At 39.2% G+C, this 23396-nt stretch overlaps 1 protein-coding gene across 1 annotated transcript in view; it reads left to right on the top strand.

The window, feature by feature from the left end:
* The window catches only part of FRMPD4 (FERM and PDZ domain containing 4), a 295383-nt gene that overhangs the window by 173091 nt on the left and 98896 nt on the right, over positions 1-23396 (top strand). Inside the window, 1 exon segment of the mRNA XM_036380463.1 lies at positions 13818-13934. Within this exon segment, the coding sequence (XP_036236356.1) occupies positions 13818-13934 (117 nt within the window).

Below are 23396 nucleotides of genomic sequence, written 5' to 3'. Positions count from 1 at the left end.
TAAATAACTCCTGTTACTGGGAACTTTTTTTTTGCCAGTTTTATAAATAACTAGGCCCTTATGAACACATGTAGCATTTCTGAATGTCTTTAGAGAAATTAAGCTGTCAAGTTCTGGCTCTGTGCTTCAGAAAATGGGTGGGAGAGTTAATACATTGAGGAAATAAAAATAGCTCTGTGAAGTATAATGGAGTGGTGGGTGATAAAATCAGCCTGCTGACCTGTTGCTTGGGGTAAAGCATGCTAGCAAAGGCAGTGAAACAGCAGCACTTAGTATTCATTCCAAATAGGCTCTGGCATCCTCCAGGACTGTTTCTTGGGGTGTGAAACTCTGCAAGTGGCTGGATGACTGGAAACCTGGAGGCTGGCTACTGTGCTAGTAGTGCTTTCCTGTGGCTAAAGCAGCAGAGAGCTCAGCGTATGCTAGGTCCCTTTACATTCATCTTGCCACAGCCAAGACTTTGGGCTGGCAGAATTGGTTTACTTTATCCTGTCAAGGAAAGAATCTATTTCTAAATGAATTTGCAGTGCTGGAGGAGGGAGTGCAAAAGGGTAAAAGTTAATGTATGACTCTCGAACCAAACTTAGTAAGAGTTTTCTCAGTTGCTTCTGTCTGCAGTCAGTCTCAAGATGTGTTTGTGCAAGACAAAAATGCACAGATTACAAGAATGATCTGTTATCTAATGGCTTTTGTAAAAGAAGGGATTAAGCAATTTAATAATCACAGCTGGGAAAAAATTAATTTTAAATGCTGGTTACTTCTTCCCTGAATTTTGCTGCTTCCCACTGTAAGGGACATGACAAGGAAGCTGGGCTCAAGCCATTTTGGGTCTGACCATCAGTATCCATTCTTTATATTGTTTTTCTATCTTTCCTGGATAAAATGGACTCCTGCAACCTCCCATGGGCACCCAAGGCTTCTTGTAGTCTTGACATAGGTCTTCTGATCCTTCTTCTGTCAGGGCTTCACCTTTTGCTGTATCATACAGGGCAGCAAGAGAAGAACAATTTTGTTTACTCCCTCCTCCCAAATCTTCCTGCATTTTGTATTCATCATATTCCTTAAAGTGAAGGGGAACACAAAATTACCTTTTTTCTTCTTTTTCTGTCTTCTTTCTTGCAACTCAGAAAGATGACACATTTTTTTATTGTCAAAATCACATACACCCATTGAATAATTTTTAAACCTTTAGCTCACTAGTTCCAGAATATCTGTTATGCTGAGACTGTCTCATGAAAGCCTGACACGATACAGGTGGTGCTGATGTTGGGGCCAGTTCAATTGAACATATCTCTTTCATTCCCTGTTGGTATGAGGTGACCTAATTTATGGAATATGTTGTGAAGTTATTGGGAAACAATACAATAGTAGGTGGAACAATGTGTATATCACCCCTTAAATGGACTAAACCCATGTGTGGCTGGGTGACTCCAAGCAGTTTCTGCACTGAAAACACAGAAGTTCATTTCAGAATTGCATTGACTGCTAAACTTTAGTGTTTCTGTATGCTCTCTCTCAGATTTTCCTGTATTGATATTGTGCCTAATTTCATTCCTCTTAGCAATGCAATTAATAGCAAGCTCTGAGAACTGAAAATTTAGAGAATGCATAATATCAAAGAACTGGACTCCATCTGAGTGTGTGTGTGGGTGCACTCCTTGATTGGAGAACAAGCAGTTACAGCCTGCAAACAGATTCATCTACATCACTGTAGGGAAACAGCCAGAAGCACTACAGCTTTTTGTCAGAGAACAGCATTAAACCCGTGTAAGTCGCAAAGTCTCTCTAGTTTTCTTTCTGCAGGGAAAGTTCCATTTTCTGCTCCAAGATCTTTAAGGAAGCTGCTTGTCAGTAGCTGTAAGTAGGTTAGCTCAGCCTGCTGTACCTCTGTCTGTATCACTTTCATTAGCTATCACTTGCAGAGAGCTGGGAGAGATTTTTTGGGACTTTGTAGTAGCTGTCACAGTAGCAATGCAGTTGTAGCTTGCCAGAATATGCAGAAGCATATGTACCCAAAATCCTACCATGGCATATAACCAAGGACTGGTGAAAATTGGAGGAGGAAAGATGTTATGGTTTTTGTTTTGTTTTGGTTTGGTTTTTTTTTTTTTCCTGTATGTGTAATTTCATTTCTAAAAACCTGCTATTAGAAGACATTTATAAGTCTGTTTACCTAGACGGATTAACATCATAAGATATTAGGTATTTAGATAGCTGGAGCCTTGGTATTCAGGAGCTCTTTATGCAGCAACATTTCACAATTATATTTTCTCTTTTGGTTGTAAAAGTAATGTCTGCCTTCAGAATGTTTTTCAGGTCATAAATCAAATTAAAGAAAAACATGCATTTTGTGTTACAGGTTTTTGTTTCCAGACTTTATGTTTGAAAAAATCACTGTGTTAGCAAACAGTGATGGGGAAAGAACAGGATACAAACCAAACAACAGGAAAGAATAGAATCAGCAAATTTTGCTTTTTCTGTCTTTTGCTTTGTGATTAATGGGATAGGCATATAGAGTTAAAGTATATAACTCCAGGCAAATTAGTTTTTGGTGTAATACCTATTTTTCACAGTTTTTTATGCTGAATTTTTTTGAGTGGGAAATTGGAGGAGCTGGCCTTGTGAGGTCCCTCCCAAACAGAATTGTCCTGTGATTCTGTGATGTGTGTAAGTGTGTAGGCTGCTATTGGAGCATGAACACTGCTGCCTCAGAGCTCAGCAAGAGCTTTTGCTGGTCATTGTGTGACATGAAAATGGCAGACAGCTACGTGGTTTGGTACTAGAAACATCATTCAAGCTGAACTCTAAGCCTTGCTGCTAATCTTAAAGGCAGGCAAAAGGAAATGGTGCAGTCACTGACTTCACCAAGTGTACTGTAAACTGAGTAATGGATAAAAAGTGATTCTAAGTTGACAGAGAAGATTAATGTTACTGGTGCTCCTTGGCTTTCTGGGATAGAGGGGGCTCTTGTCAGAGATTAAGTTTGCCTTGGTTCTGGTTTTCTTTTTATTCATTTGCAACCAAGAAATTTTTTCCTTTGTCTCCTGTCCTTCTTTTGCAACTTTACACATTTGTAGCTTCTTGTGTGGAAAGCAGTCATTTCCTTGGAATTTCAGGAAGACATGTATGTTAACCAGTAGAGAATGCAGGAAAAAATATTTTGAAACTAATTCCTGAGCAAATGTCTAGATCAATTGTCACGGGAATCTGCCTCTGTCACATATGGATGCATGTTCTGCCCACCTTGTTCTAAGCTCCCCCGTGGTTTGGCCTGGAATATATTGAAGGGATGAATGCTCTGAGATCATTTGTCTCCAGTTTTGTATTGGATCTGCACAGCTTCAGATCTTCAATAAATTACATTAGTTAGTTTTCAAGGCACCTCATATTCTGTTGATGTATATAGTTAAGTAGTGCACTTGCTCTTAAGTATGTAAGCTCTAAAATAAAGTTGAAACATGAGACTTTGGTTCCACTTTATTGGCTCACACTTCGTGAAGTCACTAAGGCTAAGGGAAAAGCTTTAACAACCCACTCCTGAATAATTCTTTCTCATTTGTTAAGGTTTTACTCATGCCTTGGTTTGTGACATAATTCTGCAGCACAACATGCCAAGTGGTAATTCCCTAAGAATGAAATGGCTTCAGATTTTCGTGTTGTTTAGAGTGCTTTAAATAACCTCCTGTCTGGATGCAGGCTTCTTACCCCTGGTGAAAATGTCTGACTACTACATAACATGTCCTTTACTTACAATATTTCTAAGTATGTTGCCATATAAACCATTATTTTCTCTATGGAGAAATACAAAGGAACTCAAAGAAAAGTAATTAAAAAATCCCAGCCTTTTAGCATGCTAGCAGGAGAAACACAGGCTTTTCTGCATATGTTTTGAGAATGTAAGCAGATTGCTCAGCACACAATTTATCTGATCCTTTTCTGAAGTTCTTTGTAACTTTTGCTGGGGAGTGAAGCGTAGAAAAATGCATAGTGTTGTTACCCTTTTAATAGCAGGATGGCAATTTTAGAATATATTCCCAGTTTTTAGAATTTTGGTTTAAAGGCAAGTGGAATATTGAGCTTTTGGGGTATTTTTAATCTACAAATTAGAAAAGAATACCTTGAACTGCAGTCATGTTCTTGTATATAGTATTTGAAATTAGATGTAAGCCTAGCAGACTGATTATTTTGGTAATTAAGATTTTTGAATGAGAAATGCTGCTTATGGAAAGTAAACTTAGCCAGTGGTCAGTGACTGCATCTCATTTCAAGGTCATCAAATGTGTTTTGTAAGGAGATGACCCTTTAGCTTTTAGAACTTCTTCTATAATCAATGTGCAGTGATGCTTTTATTGCTGGATTTCTGTGTAGGGAAAATATTTAAAATATACTTTTCTTTCACCTCCAAAACTAAGAGGATAGCATTGGTTTAATTTCATTTACAAAATCTATTTAAGATAGGCTACTTTTATGTAATTTATTGGCCATTTCATTTTATTTCCCAAGAAATCGAAAGGGGGGGAGATTAAGTCATAGGAGAAATCTGAAGAACTGATAAATATGAGGGTGTTCTCACTCTTCTCTTTTCTCTGCAATATTCTTCTCTTAAGATCCAGCCAGATCTTTTGTTCTACTATTTTGCTGATAGAGCTCATCTTGAGATGTAGAAAGATCTCCTACCAAAACCAAGCAGTAGGAAGTTAGGCTTTAATCCAGGTTTACAAAAGCAAATTCTTTTCCTTTTTGGCAATTCACTTCATGCTTCTAATGCAAGGTCACTCTCCTACAGAGACTAAAATGTCACCTTCCAGCAACGGTATGCCATGAAGAATTTCCAGGTGACCACTGGCCTGAAACATGGGTGATATCTTTACAGAAATAGAAATAATTTACCAAAAAGTGCTTGAAATTTTTCGGAGCTGCTTTTTCTAGTGTATGATTGTCCATTTTTCTCACAGCAGGCAGATTGTATTCATATAAAGGTATTGAAAATAATTAGAAATTTACTATGCAGAAAAATGAGATTCACTTTAGCTTTTCCGAACGCTATGTGCAAAATTGAATTTTAATAACTATATACACCTCAAATTTTTATGGCATAAAATGGACAGTTGTGTAAGAGGTGGTAAGAAATTATATGCTATACTGTTATTTTTATTTAAAATATTATGCCACTTTACAGCATTGTGTTTGCAATGCTCTACTCTCTCCTACCATAAACTCTCATTATTAGTAGCAATGCAGTCAATGAGCTAGACTGCATTTCTACCAGAGGCTTTATGGATCATTTTTTTTTCCTAAGGCAGAAATGGCAAAATTCCTGCACTTCTGCCTGAAACACAGCAGTGAGTCATGGCTGCATGTTACTGCAAAACTGGTAAGAGGACAAATGTTCATTGAGAGCAGAAGTAACAACACATTAAAGCAAGAAAAAAATCATATGTGAGATAAAATTCAGCATATGATCATAGTTGTGATTTTGTCAGGGATCGCATTTTATGAATAATTAATTTGGTGCCTTCTCTGGGGGTATGCTGCATATCATATGGTAAGATTTCCTGCATGTACTAGGCTGAGGGAGGAAAAAAAATTAAAAAGGTTTTTCAGAAGATTTAGAAATAAATATCAATACTCCATTTACTAAATGAGAAAGAGACAAATTTGCTTCATGTGCTTTCATTAGTTTGTTTTCTTGAACTTTTTTTTTCCTCCTGAATTACTGAGTAGGCCTGAGAAAGCCTAAGGTCAAAATCCCCATTAAAAGAGAGAAAAACATCTCTCACACATCAGCTTTTAGAGACTTTCACTTACTAGCTCACATTAGCATGAAGCTAAAGCATCCTATGGAACAGAATGTCAAAGAGCCTTTCACAGGCATCCAAGTCCCAACCATTACTTGCTGCTTTGGGTAATTTCTGGCTTTAGCAATACAAAATTCTGGAAGGTGAAAGCAATTCCTTCAGGACTTGGATGGGGTCAGTGTGCTTTAAATGAAAGTCCTGGCAGTCTAAAAGAAAATATGATGGAGACTTTTGTTTTCTATGAAATGGGGCCACATCTTTAATAATAATGGATGTAAAACACAGAGCGAAAAGAGACAGGCAAATGAAAGATGTGACCTGTATCAGATATTTTAAGAAGCCCATTAAACCAACCAACCAACCAAATAAAACCCAGAACAAACCAAATAACAGACATGAAAGTGCATTAACTGGGCAGCAATGACTGTGGAGAATCAGAGTACACGCACAATTTTTGCTAAAAGGGAAGACTCACCTTACATGGAACTGGGCAGTGCAAGAAACAGCTGTGTCAGTGATAAAGAGTTTATAACTTTTTGTGGAATCAAGGAAAGGAAGCATTCTGGGGCAGGCAAGGTACTTCAAGGAATGACATGACCTTTGACTTGTCCCTTTTCCAAGGCATGTGGAGGTTGTTAGTGCCTGGAACAGTCCAGCATTGCCTCACAAGGTTTGTTTCATACCTTGTCCCAATGTCCTGCCTGTACCTTTGATAGTTATGGGTCCACAGAGGACAACAGTGGCTCTTTGAGCAGCCAACACTCAATTCTGAGGAGCTTTCTATCTAACTGAAACAAACATGCTCCATAGGTACTTCACTGTGCTGTTTGGTTACTTTTGTCTTTGCACATATCAGTTAGAGAAGAGAGAGGAAAGCAAAAATGAAATTTTGGGAGATACTTGGTGAAAAATATTCTACACATAGATTCTTAGAACAAAGTTTGTTTGGAGGTAACATAATGTTGTTGTCGTTTCAGACTGAGAGGAACCATTCCTTGTACAGTGAGGTGTGTAATGGGTACAGTGCACATTTTGAAAATCCAGTGGTGCTTCATCGTTCTGTACTGCCTGTGATACAGACAGGAGTCTAGAATTGATGCTGAAGTGTTTGGAACCTGTGAATGACTCACAGATAGACTTTTGTGGCCATGTGGAACTGCCCTCTTTTTTTCCTGATGAAGTGATGGGCACCTGCTGCTGTATTTCCTGCTTGTGTGGCAGGAGAGCAGACACAAGTGTTCCCCATGGAATCCCTGGCAAAAGGGATTGGATCCTTTACGATTCAGATCAGCTGCACATCATGGACCCTTGTGGTCTCATGACTGGCAGCAGGAGCAGTGACTTCTGGAGGAGGAATTCATAATTCATTGGAGTGTCTTCTGTTCTCAATCTAGGCATAGGCTGCCATTTAGAAAAAATCTGTTTTAGGCACTGAGGAGATGGAAGCTAATGAAATCTATGACAAAAACAATATTATGTGGGGCTTTCTAGAAATGTAGCTTCTCTACAGTTGTAAATTGCTATAGAGGAGTTCAGTGTGAATTTTTGAGTTGTACTTGAGGTTTCCTCTGGTCCCCCAAAGGACTTAAAGGTCGACTGAAGCCTTTAGCATTGTTGTCTGTTTGGAGTAAGAATGAGTGGTACTTGGTGAAATTGTGAATAATTCAGAGCATCTGTGATGGAAAGTGAGGACAGGAGAAAAAAAAGTTTGGATTTTTTTTTTTGCTTCAGCCAGTGTTTGGGGAGTAGTTAATGCCTAAGAAAGAAAAACTTTGAGCTGCAGACAATTTCTGATCAACCAGTGCAAGGCAACCTGGTTTTATTCATAGACCTTACTAGGAAAATAGAAAAAACCAACACAAGGTACAAGAAAGGTGAATGCCTTTATTTTCTGAATAGCATTTGCATTTTCCTGATGATGCAGTGAGAAAATTTCAGGCAAGTGTGTAGAATACAGCAATCTTATTCTACCTTTGACCAGAGCATGGCTATGTTGCAAAATTATTGAGAATGACAGGTTTCAAAGGGCAAAAATATTTTTCTAGCATTTCATTCTTATGATTAAATAAGAAAGGCAGTCTTGGACAACAATTCTACCTTTGGTGATTGGTTAATTTCAAGCGTGAAACTCTAAACTCATTTGTGGGATGACACTCATCAAATTTCTTTTAACTGACATACAAAATTTCAAAAATAGGACACATTTAGATGAGGACTGCAACCCTTCTGCTTTCTTACCCATCAAAAGATTTGGAAGTGTGTGGGTTGTAGAAGACAAAGGATATCTGAAGTCATTAGGGTTCCCTTCTGTACTGAAATGATTTAGTAATAAGAGACTCAGTATGAATTAAGTTTTTTACTATAGCAGAAGGTGTCTGGGGCAGTTAATTTTCTTCTTTTGAGTTTCTGGCAGGACTACTTCTCTGGGGCTTTATAGGACTCATCTCTTCAAAGACACGAAGTCTTTCAGTGTCCTTGATCTTGTATCCAGAAACTATTGTCCATCATGTCAGTGTGCCCCTCAGGAGAGTTTCAATAGCAGGGTATGATGATTGATTTTGATGGTATCTCTACAGATTCTTTAAAACTTTCATTTCTCATTTTTTCAAGTTAAAGTGGTATGATGGAGGTAAAAGTATTGCTGTAGTCTTCTGGGACAGGAGAGGGTGAGAACTGGATTGAGAAAGAGGGGTTTCATTCCTGAGGCAGTGGAAGATTAAATATCATAGAGAGACGGTTACTGAACTCCACTTGTGTCACAATAATGTTTCCTATTTGCAGATAGACATGCCCTGCAGATACTTCAGGTGTGGTGTTTTTACTTTTTAAAACAAATAATACAAAATGTTTTATCTCTGGTGTTCCTCTTGGTACCTCCTTGGGATTGTTGTGGCTAGAATTACCTCTGAGCTGTTGAGCTGTGTGTCCTCCATAAGCAACTCTGGGAGTGCAGTGTGGCTTTTGTACCAATGGAGAGTTGAAATGAAGCCAGGCTACATGGCAAAACTCAAATTTTGGAAGATTTTTCTTCATGTAAATATTAATATATGTAAAGGAAGCCAGCGTATTGACACTGTTACTCCATCTGCAGCGCTGAGCTGCTTGTGCTACGTGGTTGGCCTTGTGTGAGTCACTGCTGCCCCTGCAGACAGTGCTTTCAGGAAAAAATTATTCCTGTGTGTGAGGGGGTACGATGAGAAACATCAAGATGTTGAACAAGATGATTCCAGGACATTGAATATCCAAATGGTAAACATGACATTATAATGTGAATCCCCATAATAAACATTCTGTTATTTCAGCCATCCACCACAGCTGGAGCAGTTCAAGGGTTTGCTATAAAACATTAGAGTATAATCCTTCAACTAGTTTAATCCAACTGAGGAAATCCAAGGTAGATGCTTAAAAAGTTACTAATACATAAAGAGAAAGTAGGCATAGAATATTAATATTTCAAATTATTTATATTTAGGAAAATCATAGAGCTCTATATGGTTCCACATACAGAGATTTTAAGCAATTATGAAGATTTTTGTCAGAAACTCTGTGTATCATTTCAGTTTTTGATAGCCTATGCTGTGAGCTAACAGATATTAACTAAAAGCAACACTTGGAGATAATAAGGCAGAGGAAAAAAAAGCTGAGAGTGTCTTTTTTTTTGTAGTTGTGTTGAGGGGGAGTTTTCAAGGGGAGCTGCTTTGTTGGGAACATTTTGGAAGACATGTCCCAACTGTGTACTGAGTGTTGTGCCCCATTAGACATTAAATATGCTAAATACAATTGGAATAGTCCATTTAATGGAGTGCTTTACCTAAGAACACTCCGAAGAATGCAGTTCTACCATTTATTTTTGCTGCCATGTGATCACCTGTGAGGCCATGAAGTAAGCAGAGATGAATCTGAATGGAAAAAAATAGCTGCTAATTTTAAGGTGAACCAGTTTACTTTCATTGGCACAGGAGTAACTGTGATGTGACACAGGAGATGCTGGGAAAACGGGAATGCTTTTGTGTCAGTGCCAGTTTATGCTGTTTTAAAATTTCAGCCTGAGAGCTTAATTTCCACTAGTTCAGGGAAGAACTATATTTATAACAGAATTTACAGGCTTGGACTATAGAGGTGGCACAGTTAAAAAGTCAGTCAAGATTTCTATAGCAAAGAGCTATTGAGGAATCTCCAATTGCTGGTTAAAAAAAAACAACAAACAGTTTGGGGCAATATTACATAGTTATTGTCTGTAGATACTATTTTTTAAAAATTGAATTTTTCAACCTATTTAAACATTTATTTTTTCCACATTTGAAAGAAGAAATGGTGTTGCTTTCTGTGTTCATTATTCACACTACCTGAACTGCTCTGGACATTAGGCTTTAATAGTGTGCTTTAAAACTTCAAACTGTTCTAGTTTTGATCTTTAAAAAAGAAGTGGATAATGCTACAGATTTGCACTTCTTGTTAAGGCATGGTTTATGCTGAGTATGTTTTGCATATCACATAAAGAGCATATCACTGGTACAGTGCAGGAGACTTTACATATGATCTTATGTTTCAGGTCATTACTCAAGCATAGGGCAGAAAAAAGGCTGACCTGAAGATGTTTGCTGTGGCAAAGCTATTGCATTATCAATCAGGATGTCCCTCCACAGGACACATTGATTCCTTACACACCACATCAGTAATCACTACTTTGGTGATTTAATGAACTGATTGTTCAATGTCAAGGAATTCGGAGAGATCAGGTTTTATATTTCTGCAGTAGCAATATCAAAAAGCAGGTTGAGGGATATTTTAGCTATTCTGCCTTTTTTTCAGACCCCTGCTGGCATGGTGCTGGCCTAGCTTTCACAGTGAAGTTTGACACCCAAGAGCTGTGCTACTAAAGGCTCTACAGCAGCCAGGCTGCCCACTGCCATCAGCAAGCAGGGAGGGTGATGGACAACAGGCAGGGAGTAACAGCAGTGCCAGTAGTGCAGAGGCAGCTGAAGTAGAAGGTGCATTTTCTTTGTCTTTTTGGTCTTTGTAAGTGTCATAAATCTAGGCACCCTTGGTGTGCTCCTCCTTTGCCTGTGCAGGAAGGAAATGGGGAACAGTGGGCTGAGGGATTTGTCCAAGGTCACCAGCATGGAGGTAGAATTTGGCCTGGGGTCTCCCAGGGCCTGATGATCTTCCTCACCAATAAGACATCCTTTTGACTTAAAGATTACCAAGATGACTTCGTTCTTCCCCCAGGTGAAATGTCTGACTTGCTTATCATTCCTGGCATTTATCTCCTCTGTGCCATCTTTTGCCCTTCATAGTGGCCACTGAAGAGAATTCTTGCAGGCAAGCAGAATTATATTCAACAAGTGAAGGGAGGTGTAGAAAAAAATGCAGTTCATTTGCTCCTTTTTTCAGACTGTATAGGCAGATGGGAATCCTAGTCACCTCTGAGAGTAAAGACCTTGCTTTATTGTTATGATGTGAGTGTTTATTATTGAATTGCACAATAGCTGTAGGAAAAATTATGTCTTTTTGCCCTGTGGAGCCACTGTGAATTTGCACACATCTAATGTAGGTGCATACAGTGTTTCAAGTGCTAATTTCTATCCCACTGATTTTATTAAAGTCTGGAGGAGTAGATCAGATGTAGACATATTTATAGTTAAGTAGGACAGTTATTACCTGTCATATATGATATGGTTCTGACACCATTAATGTTTTAAGGGCTCAAAGAAAGCTTTCAAGGGAATTAGATGCACCTTAAAATTCACTAATACTATAATCCTTCCAAAGATGAGCCCTTAATTTGAATGCAGAGAGTTACAATATTGATCATCATCACTGTCCTATGCTCCGACAAATTATCTGATAGTTTGATGTACTTTACTTGGGAATTTAAATGTCACTGTATCCATTTAACAGATGGTGAAATTATAGCACAGGGTTTGTGAAACACATCTAATTAAAATGAAAACTGTTAAATGGATGGGTATCCATTTATACAGTGTTGATAAAAAAGGTTACATTCTAGTGTATTTAGTTAACTGCAGTGGTTAGGATTCCAAATACTCTAAAGTGTTATTTGAAGTCTGTAGATGTAGTTAAGCTGACATTCTCACATTGTAGAGTGGCTTCTGTCAAAGAAGGGAGGGACTCTTCCTTTGTCTCTCAAGCATATGGAGAAAAAGGAGTGTTTATGCTCAGCTTAACAAGAAACTGCATGAGAAAGTGTTGAAAGTGTATTGGATTTGTTCCTTGTATGACTGTTTTCTAATCAATTCCTTGGATCAGAAATGGACTAGTTGCATTTATCTGGGGTAGTATATCATATTTGACATTTATGTGTTTGAATAGCCTTGAAGAACTTATTTTTTTAAGGATTCTAGCATTTTCAATATTAGATTTAAATCATGCCTTAGGGCAAATACCAGTGTTTGAATATGGTTACAGAAATGTTTTTCTACTCCTTGAAGATAGAGTACTTAATGTAATTGATAAACCAAATGATACCTAGCATTCCATTGTAATGGTCTACTTTACATGTAAATTATATTTTGAAGCACCATATTTTTTCTCAATTGTGATTAATCCTTGAAATGAAGGGGGAGGGTTGAGCAGCTAGTTTGTTTTTAATGATACATTCCTCCTTTGGGAAAGATTAACTATGCACAACTTCATTGAATTTAGCAATTTACAATCACTTGTTGAGTTGTCTGCGGAGACCAATTCTGTTCCTTCAGGAGAGTTTGTCAGGTTATATTGTGCTCTGTTTCTCTAAAGAAAAGAATTTCTTATGTCTCTATCTGTGGCAAGAGGAAGTAAATTCCTTGCTACAATTTGAATTTAAATAAATCTAGCACATAAAACTAAGCTGTAATATATTTGATGGATGGAGAAAAGACAGAAAACGGGGAAGTCAACTAATTCAAAACATGCTCTTATTTCGTAGGGTTTTGGTTTTCATGTCAAAATTTCAGATTGTATTCAGTGTTGGGTGCTCATTTTTATTTGCCTGTCACATGCCCTTAGCTGGCCTTTAGATTTTTTGGTTGCCCTGCCTCTTCTTCCTGCTCTTTCCCTTTTTCAGATTGCACATAGATATTAATGGCTTGACTAATTTTTCTAAAAGACTAGTTTGTTGTCTTCTGAACCTCTTAGTCCCACAGGAGAAAGTAGGAATATGCAGTAATATCTACCTTAATCCCTGCAAGTGAGGGGAAAAGCATGTGTGCAGACGTGTGAGAAACTATGGTGGATCCTTGCTAGCTGAATCTTTTTTTGTGTAGAGTCAGTACCTCACAAAAAATTTCAGATTACTGGGGAAACACTGTCACTTGGGAGTGCTGCTGGGCTCTTCTTTGGGAGTGGGAATACTAGCAGACAGTGCTGGAGCAGTGGGATAAAACAGTGTGTGGGCTCAGAGATGCTGCAGCCTTTTAAAGGTTATTTGGTGGGAGAGCTTAATGGATAATGATCAAGTGCAAGGAGATTCACATATTCAGTCAATTTAGCATGTTATGCAGCAGTGTCATGGCCTTCCCTCGTTCCAACACAAGAAGCAATAAAATGGTTTGCTAACAGAGAGAAGGTTCATGCTCCTTTTCATGCCAGGTGTTGCACTGTGTGTGTGATCTGCAGTGATGCAGTGGGTGGTTTGGTTTGATTTTGGTTTTTTTCCCAAAAACTGTGCTGAGAGCTGGCATTTGAACAAGGAATGGTAATGAATGAAAATGCTTCCTGTTCCTTTTATTAAAAAAGACTGAAAATTAGCACTGTGTATGTGGGAATGAGGGAGAATGACAAATTCACCAACCAAAGGGTTGAACTCAGACTGTTAGAAATGACAGTGTATCTTTCTACTGACTGAAAGAATATCATAAATGTAAATAGATCTGCTAACCTCTGTTCTCTTGCCTGGGTTTTGACTCTGTATTTCACAACTATGAAAGTACTTGGATGTCGAGTGAATCATATGTAGTACAAGAGAGAAATAACTTTTTTTTCCCTGTCTTTTCCCCTTCACATTTTCCAAAATTGCAGCCACAGGAATAAATCTTCAGGCTGGCCTCAGCCTTCAGGGACCTGGAGCTTGAACCAGGGGACACCTTATGGATGGGAGATGACGGCTAACAGAGATGGAAGAGATTACTTCATCAGGTAAGGGGGCAGTGTGAGCTGTGCAATGTGGGCACAGCACTGCAGCCCTGCTCTCAACTGTATCCCCTTGGAATCCCAATTCCTGCTTCAGCCCAACACAGTTAATGTTCACTGCTTTGATTTATGGCACAGGAGTAGCTCAGACTGTGCTTTCTGCTCTTTGCTTTGGTATTTGGCTACTTCATTTGCTCAAGAGAATATTGATAATATAAGGACCTGTATTTCTTTGAGAATTACAAGTAAGGTCATTAACAAAAGATGAATAAATAAAAAAAAACATGTTTAAAGAATGAGGCAGAAGGTCAGTTCTGACTGAGACTTCCAACTCTTCTCCAGGTTGATGCCTTAGGATTTAGCTTTTATATTTTTCAGATCCTGTACTGCTTTAGTTGTATAACTCTAAAACTCCACAGCCTGTCAGCTACTGTTCTCCCATTTTATTCAGACAAAGCAATTCCTCTCTAGGCCTGAAACTCAAGGACACCTTATTGTCTCAGGCCCAGAGAGATGTAAACAACAGTGAAGGGGGGGGGGGGGGCAAACTTGGAGTAAATTGCTTCATTACCTGAAACTGTAATTGGAGGATTAACCCCTGATATGGAAATAGACCAAACTTTTAACTTGTGACTGTTGTCCATCTTGGGAAAAGCCCCCTGGAGGGTTTTGACTGCCGAAGGTGCACCTGTTGAAGGCCTTAAATGAAGACCCACTTTTATACTCTTAATTTTGTCTAGCCTCTGTTTTAGGTAGCCACTCCAAGGCATCACTGTGAGGTCTTTTGGTTTGTCTAATATATTCATTATACTGGTAATAAGAAAGTGAATGTTTGGATCCTAGTAAATGTTTAGTAAATATTTACTATGTTTGGATCATAGTAAATATACTAGTTCTTAGCTTTCCCATAGTTTTTAGCTCTGGTTTAAAAATAAATATCAATATGTATGATAGAATTGTAAACATAATTGGCTTTTCTGTTCCCATTGTAAGCTGTGCGTAATTATTTTCTTTTAATCACTGAGGTACCTTGGATAAAACACATTTTGCTGTTCTAGCAAATGTACTCTTAGGTGGCTTTGGAACTTCTTCACTAAAATGGGGAGAGGGTAGGGTTAGCAGAACCATTGGCTGCTTGGCATTCTTTTCTTTAGCTTACATTTCATTTTTGAGGTTAGCATTTTGATTCCGTTCTTGTGAAGTTTTGGCTTTTTTAATTGTTATTTAGTTATTTCTTTATCAACCTATTTAGAAACTTGCAGGTGCTTGAAAAAGTCGTGGATGAGAATTAAAATTCTTTAACATAGAGTAGAAAGATCAAACATATTTTTAATTGACTGTTGAAAATCTTTAATTCTCTCAAGATCCTTCAACTGCAAAAAAATAATTGTAAAGCATAAGGCTGAAGATCCCTGTAATTGTGCTTTGCTTCCCTAGCCTTTTTGCCCATGGGCTATGCCTTGGCTTCCTAAGGAGGCATTTGCTTTCAGAGCCAAAGCAAGATTTGTAGCAGCCTGGTGACCTGAAGGCTTTCAAGATTTAGAGCAATTTCAGACCTGTCCAAATTGGAACAAATTTTCTGGGTTAATGAGGGCTCAGAAGCTGACTTTGAAATGTTGTTTTCTTGCTTCAACAAGTATTTGTCATGTTTTGGATGTCTGAAAGATGGGCAGTATGAAGCTGAATGCCAGGCACAATATAACTGTATTAGCATAGGTTTTCTGCCTGAGTTAATGAGGCTTTCCAAGAAGTAGAGGTGAGACTCCAAAGTACTGTGCAGATGTGAGACTCTTGTTTCTGTTGCTCAAGTTAGTGAAGATACCTGCACATCTCCTTCTTATTTTCTGCAGACTGTTGGTGTGTTTTCATCTGTGTGAATGAGATTCATTTGAAGGATTAAAATCCTGATTATGAGGAGAAGGTGCTACATTTGATTGCTCCTCTTTTCTCACTGGTCACATAATGGGATGCTGCACTTGTTGTGTAGCTGTCAACAGCTTCAGCTTACAAAAAGCACTGCCTTAGTACTCATTAATTTTGCAATTTGGGAATGTTTACTAATCCTCTGTAGCTAATGATTATTTTGTTTTGTTTTTTTTAATAGCTTTTAGTACCTTAAAGTGCCACATCTCTCTCTTAAATTGAGAAAACTGCATCTAGGAAAAAAAATCCATAACAGGGAGGGCTAAATTATGCCTTAAGTAATATGAGGCCTGTGGTTGTTTTGTTGTTGGGGTGGTTGTTTTATTGTTGGGGTGGTTGTTCCAGGTTTTTTTCTCAAGCTCTTACAAGGTGCTTGTTTTTTGTTCTCTTTTGGGCTCTGGTCTTCCTTCCATTTTTCTCTGCATGTGGATAGCAGACTACATGGAGAAAAATAGTCTGCTCTGAGAGGTAAAGGGCATGAGACCTCTGTAGAAAGTGATCTATGGAAGCCTTTGATGTTTTGTGCCAGACTTTCCAACCCACTGGAAGCTCTGAGCAGTTTCAGGTGCAAGGTGAACACTGCTACATACCAACACACTGCATGGTTTATAGTACACATTCCTACAGGACGTGTTCCTACAGTATCAAATGCTTCACAGCAGCAGCATTGGCTGTAGCATGTGCACAGATGTGCTTCCAGAGTAGTAATGCATCTTTCATGAAATGATGTAAGGAATGCACTAAAAGCCAGTACTTTTGGAAACAGAATTAAATCAGGAAACCATTTGGAGCCATGTACTGCTAGCAGCCATCCACCATTACTAGGCAAGATCAGCCCAGGTGGCTACTACAATGTGACTGGGTAGTTCCAGTAGTATTAGATATATCTTGGTTTTAGAAGAGTAACCAAAGACTAAATAGAGCCAGTGACTTGCCAGTGACTCCTCTGTGGAGCTGCACATAGTATTTGTCCTTACAGTGACTGTTATTTGGCAGAGAATCTCTCTCTGGCTTTCAAAACAACTGTTTTTGCAAATATTACATGAGATTAAAACAGAATTATTATATAGATTAAAACAGAATTTAATTTTCTTTCCTTCATTTTCACACCTAGATTTTAGGAATGAAATAGTGAGATGATTGTTGACTATTATGCCAATAAAGACAGGAGAGAGATCAGCGAGATGGCATTTTTATTGTCTCTAAGGCTTTTCATAGCCATGCAGATTAACAAATTGCATCACACTGAAGGAGAAAAAGCAATTCAAATACTTTGCTTGGTTTTGATTAAAGATGTATAAACCAGGTATTATCACAATGAAATGTATGTGTGAGTTCTGTACAAAGAAGTAACATAATTCATAGCGACATTAACTGCTTTTTAATGAAATTGTTTACTTTGTGCCATATGTACATATCCATTCAACTGCAAGCAGACATATTGTAATTTTGAAATTGTGGGAGTAACAGAGAATCCAGGAGGATCTTCTGGTGAAATGAAATGTAATTATATAGTGTTGGTGCAAATGCTTTAAGGCATGAATGGGAAGAGATGTTTATTCTTTCTGCTGAAGCAAATTTGATTTCTTTTAAATCTCTGAAAGCCCTTTTGACATGAGTTAATCAGGGGCAGCTTCGATCACCAGGCAGTGCTTTTGTAAAAGTGTGAGAAGAATCTTTTATCAAAATATTTTCAGATGTTGCTATCAATTCATTATCTCTTTGTACAGATGGCACAACCAGGGGCATTTTGCAAACCTCTAAAATGTTTTTTCTTAATTTTAGGCCATGGTACATAAAGGTTTCAGAACCTCACCCATTCCCTTTTAACTTGCCCCTTTTACTTGAAATAGCATTATGATATAAGTAATACATTTCAGTATGGGAGCAGGGAAATCATCTAGTATTCTCCCAGCATGTTTCTGTACTCCACAAGCTGTATTAAACTCGACTTTTAATAGGAGATAATTTGAATATGGTATATTTAACCACTTTAAAGTCCTAAGTGTTTTATTTGCATCAGTTATATATGCTGTGTAGTATATGATTATGAGAAATTCTGTAATGTTGATTTGAATAAAAGCATGACACTTATTAAAAATGGTTTTGTGTGAGTATAGTATTCCAGAGAGCAGAAGGAGCAGAAGGTTTTGGCTGATTTCGTATACAAAAGGTTGAGACTCAAAGCAATTTTAGGTCCTTATTTTTGCTACTGCTGTGATCTTACTGATTTTTGGGCCTGAACATTTTTGTCCTTTCCCTTGTGGAAATTTTGCTGCTTGTCAGATCTAGAGGGAAGTTGATAGAGGGAAATAAACAGGCAAAAGCTAATAAAAAGTCAATCTTATGGAGAAAGCAATAAATTTTATGTTGGTTTTGCTCTAAGCCAGTCCTTTCCATGGTCTGATGAAGTTGCAGAATGGTTTAGCATGGAAGAATCCTCTGAAGGTCAGCCTGTCCAGCCTCCTGCTCAGACCGTGGATATTACCAGGTCCTGAGCATTGCTGCCACACTGAAATATCTGAATGGTTTGAGAATAGGATTGCAACAGATTTGTATTGTCTTAAACTGCCCTGCAGCTCCACTTTAAGGTGCAAGTTGAAGCAACATTTGCTGCCTTCAAAAGTCATACCTTTTTGATTCCTATTGCTGTTTAATTCCTAAGGAATGAGATACTTTGGTATTTTCATGGATCTGGTTTCTGTCATTCAAATAAAGACCAAAGAATGTGAAATAAAATTAGCTGAAAGGAAGTACAGCCCTTCTCATATGAACTTAAAGTAACACTGGTTCCACTAAGGTGTAGTTAGTTATTAGATTTTCAAGATAGAGGGGTCTGTTAGGTCAGTTTATTGCCATATCCTTGTTTGCAAGAGGTGCTATTGGTTGTGTTTACTTTATCTTGCTTTATTATTTTTATTGATTGTGTTTACTTATTCTTGCTATTGCCTGGGAGAGGATGATGGTGTCTGTCTGTGTTTCCACTTTGGCTTGCTCCCTATTTGACTCCAAGGACCCTGACCATCTGTACTTTGTGCATATTAGCTTGCTTCTGTGCTCCAGTCTGGAACAAACTCAGCAAACAGTTGGGATCCCAGACAAGACATTAAAGGAAGCACACCCAGAGATCAAAGCCTGCAGCATTATTACTGCTTGGCTTGAACCCACAGGTCAGTGTCTAGAGTGCACAGCAGAACTGGGAGAGTACTACCTGTCAAAAGTCTTTCTGAATTTTATTTATGTTAATATGATGTGGTTGCTAGGGCAGTTGAAATGACTAAGTGACCCACCTAGGGGATGAGGGAAACTCTGAGGATGTAGGCTACTTGGACTTCAGCAAAGTCTTTGCTACTGTCTCCCATGGCATTCTCATGGAAAAGCTGGCAGTCTACATCTTGGACAGGTGCTCTCTTGACTGGATTAAAAACTGTCTGGTTGAGCCCAGAGAAGAGTAGTAAATGCTATCACATGCAGTTGGAGGCCAGTCACTGGTGGGGTTCCTCAGAGCTCAGTACTGGACCAGTCCTGTTTAATGTCTTTATTAAGGGATGAGGGGATCAAGGCATCCTCAGTGTGTTCACAGACAACACCAAGTGGGATGGGAGTGTTGATCTGCTGGAGGGTTGGAATATTCTGCAGAGGGATCTGGACAGGCTGGATCAGTGGGTGAGGCCAGTGGTGTGAGGTCCTGTTGAGTAATACACTCAATGCAGGCAGCTCGGTGTGCAGCTGCAGTGGGAGCTGCAGGTTGAGCTCTGTGGGGTGGGAGCTGCCACTTCAGGCTGTGAGCTGCCAACCCTTTGCATGACAAAGGGCACAGGCCCTATGGCCCAGGCAGGTGACACTCAGAGGCACAGCAGGAGCCAGGGATCCCAGACTTCCCTGTGCTAAAACTGTAAGGATATAAAAGCCCAGGTTTCCTTCTTTTGGAGTCCCTCCTCAGAGGCATCCAGCTCAAGCTGTTACTTTGTTATTGCACCATGATTAAATTATTCTAAGCATCCAGACTGTGAGACTCTGCTATGGGAAACTTGGGGTCAAGCTGGTAAGGAAACCTGGTCTGATGATGAGTGGGTTGTGTAGCTGTGAAGGGGCCTTGGTCCCAGCTTAGGTGGTGTGAATGTGACAGAGTGACTCCTGGATGGTCAGACAGGGACAGTTGAACAAGTCCAAGTTGCTGGCTCCTGCACTTCAGTCACAACACTCCCTGCAGCACTACAGGCTTTGGGAGAGTGGTTGGAAAGCAGGCCAGTGGAAAAGGACCTGAGGGTATGTTGGTTGAACATGAGCTGGTGTGTGCCCAGATGGCTGAGATGGTCAAGAGCATCCTGGATTGCATCAAAAATAGTGGGACCAACAGGACTGGGGAAGTGATTGCTCCTCTATACTGACCACTGGTGAGACCACACCTCAAATCCTGTGGTCAGTTCTGGACTCCTCACTTCAAGAAAGACACTGAGGTGCTGAAGCATGTGCAGAGAAGGACAACAGAGCTGGTGAAGGGTCTAGAGAACTGAATCATATGAGGAGCTGCTGAGGGAGCTGGGATGTTTAGCCTGGAGAAAAGGAGGCTGTGGGGAGAAATTACTGCCCTTCTCAACTGCCTGAAAAAAGTTACAGCAAGATGAGGGTTGGCCTCTTCACCCAGGCAACTGACAGAAAGAGAGGACATAGCCTCAAGCTGCACTAGGGGAGGTTCAGCTTGGACATCAGGAAGAATTTCTTCATGGAAAGGATTGTTAAACATTGGAACGGACTGCCCAGATGGAGTCACCATCCCTGAGGGTGTTCAAGAAATGACTCTACGTGGCACTTAGTGCTATGGTCTAGTTGACAAGGTGGTACTCGGTCAAAGGTTGGACTTGGAGGTCTTTTCCAACCTAAATGATTCTGTATACCTGCACATCATATTTTGATATCCTGAGCTCCTTGTTATTCACTAGTGCTTTTGTATTTAGCATCAAAAAATAATTCTAGACTTCTTCCAGGTGCATCTGGCAAGCTTAATTCTTTTCTCTAAGGTATGTTATCCTGCATATTTAATCTCCATGATTTTCAGCTTGTGAAATCATTACATTTAGGTTGTCCTTGTTTGGCTTAGTAGCTGTGCTATTCCTGAAACATGAAATTCTTAAATGTCAGCTTTGGCCCTGTACAGAAAATAGAGGTAACGTGTTTGTGTTCTTGGATAACTATTGTAGCTCACAACATCCTAAATTCTCAAAGCATACATGGTACAATATTTCTTTGCAATAAAACAATGTTATGATATTCTTCAATACTCAAATACTTACCTAAATTTTCTTTAGTAGTCTTCATCTTATTCTTTTAGTGCCTGCTGTGCTTAGAAGAGGAGCTCAGTTGTGTTTTCTGAAAGTTCACCTCTGTGCCTGTTGATGCATCCTGTCTGGCCTGTGTGCTCCTGCTTGTACACCCACTTCTCATAGCTGACCAGCAATGTGGAATGACACATCACAATCATTAATGATATTAATGACTTATCAATCAAGCATCCTGCTTATTAAAGACCATTAATTTATACCAGATGCAAAACTGAGGCTCACAGCCTGCAAATTACTTTACTTCAAAATAAATAAGCATAGAAGATGATCAGACCATTCAGCAATTTTTTAAAATCATTATTTTCTTTTTTTTATGTCTAGCCTACCCCAACCTTTTCGTATATTTGTTCTGTAGGTGTTTGCATTGTTGGAAGGTTCTGAAAACCATCAATGGTAATAAGTAAAATATAGTGAAAACCTTGATTGTTTTTACTGTGCTGCTCATCTTCCTGGGTTTTGAAAAGGCTGTTGTTATTTTACCTTAAAACTACCATAGTACATAAGGCCATAATGAAAGTTTGAAGTCACAGGAGCCACCTTCTGCCCTGTAGGTATGATATTACACAGCACTTTATTGAGCACATGGCATTCTTTCATCTCTAAGTACAGAAACAATGTTGACTGGATTCACAGGGGATTTATGTGATATTCACAAAAATATGAGCCGCACAGCTGCTGCTGCTTCGTTCATGAGGGCACTCATGCCTTGTGCAGGGCACCTTTCCTTTGGGTGAGGGCTGTGAGCAGGCAGCCCTTGTGCCAGTTCAGTGCCCCCAGCCAAAGGCTGACTGCCGTGCGCCTCTCCAGGCACCTCCCCTCCCAGGTGAGATGCCAAGGGGAAAAAAAGGCAGTGGAATCACACTCTGGCCCACTTATTCCCAAGTCTCTAAAAGGGACATCCAATGAGATTGAATGGCAGGCAGTTTAACAGTGATAAAAATAGTGCAACCTATATAATTAGCAAATAGAACTCTCATCTACAGGTTACAGTAAAGCCTAAAATGCTTCATAGGATTGAAATGTACATTTGCAAAGTACATTTGTAATAAGACTTTCACTATTAAATTACATAGGATTAAAAAAATCAGAGCAGATATAAAATCTTATGTTTCAGACAAGCGGGTGAGTCAGCTGCTGACTGCCTAGGGCTAGGACGAAACTTCCTGTATTAATCAGGTTATTCTATAATTACAAGGTTTCTTGCACCTTCCTCTGAAGCGGGTACTGAGTGCTGTCAGAGAAAGAATACTGGAGCAGGCGGACAACAGGTCTGATTGGTATGGCGATTCTTGGCTTTTTCTGTCTCTTTTATGTTGTTTTGTTTTAAATTCCCTTGTCACTAATACGGACGGTCGATATGAATAGTGTGCTATTAGAGAAAGAGTGCTACTCTGCTTCTTTCAGACTGAATACAAATTTGTTGCTAAGGATTTGACCTACTCAAGGACAGGATCATATGGTGGAAGGGGGAGTGGGTCTAGAAGAGATGAGCAGCAGCAGAAATGCACAAATGGAAGGGACTGTTTAAAGCAAACCTGAATAATTAGAAAGGAGAAGAAGGAAAATTGTATAGCAACCTGTTTATGTCAGTGGTTTGCCTAGAGACTACTTGGGTATGGTGAAAAAGAAAGTATTACTAAATCAGCTCAACCTCCTGAAAAGAGAGGATGATTTAACAATTGTCCTTCCTTCACAAAGAGATGTTGCTCTAGCCATAAATACAGCAGTCATAAATATGACAGACAAAGAGATGTTAATACTGGCTGGGATAAATCGTTGTTATAATGGAGGGTATGATAGCAAGGAGATGACGGTTTGTGGGGTTGCTTTATTTTAACTAGAGCATGGAAAAATAGAGTTCACTTCATTGTAAGGCAGCTGTACCTAACCTGGTTAGTGTGCTGTAACTCAGGAGCTAGTCACAGCAGCGTGGCTCCCTCCCTCTCTACTGGCTTGCAGTTTTTGAGTCCCCTCTGCACACACATAGAGCCCTCACTGACTGAACAAAGAGTATTTCTCACACTGGAAAGGTGAGGGGGGTTATACAAGAAGGTGTGAATGTGGGTGAGACTCCCCAGAATAGAAGAAGCTTTTGCTCAGACATTTGCCTTGGGTTGCCTGGATGTAATTATACCTAAGTGGAGTACAGGGAATCATACTCTGGGCCTCTGCTGCAGCAAATTTGATGTTTCTGAGCTAGTCC

Source organism: Molothrus ater, chromosome 2 (assembly GCF_012460135.2).
Source record: "Molothrus ater isolate BHLD 08-10-18 breed brown headed cowbird chromosome 2, BPBGC_Mater_1.1, whole genome shotgun sequence".
NCBI lineage: Eukaryota > Metazoa > Chordata > Aves > Passeriformes > Icteridae > Molothrus > Molothrus ater.
Note: the sequence above shows the minus strand (reverse complement) of the source record. Positions and strands in the feature narration are given on the sequence as shown.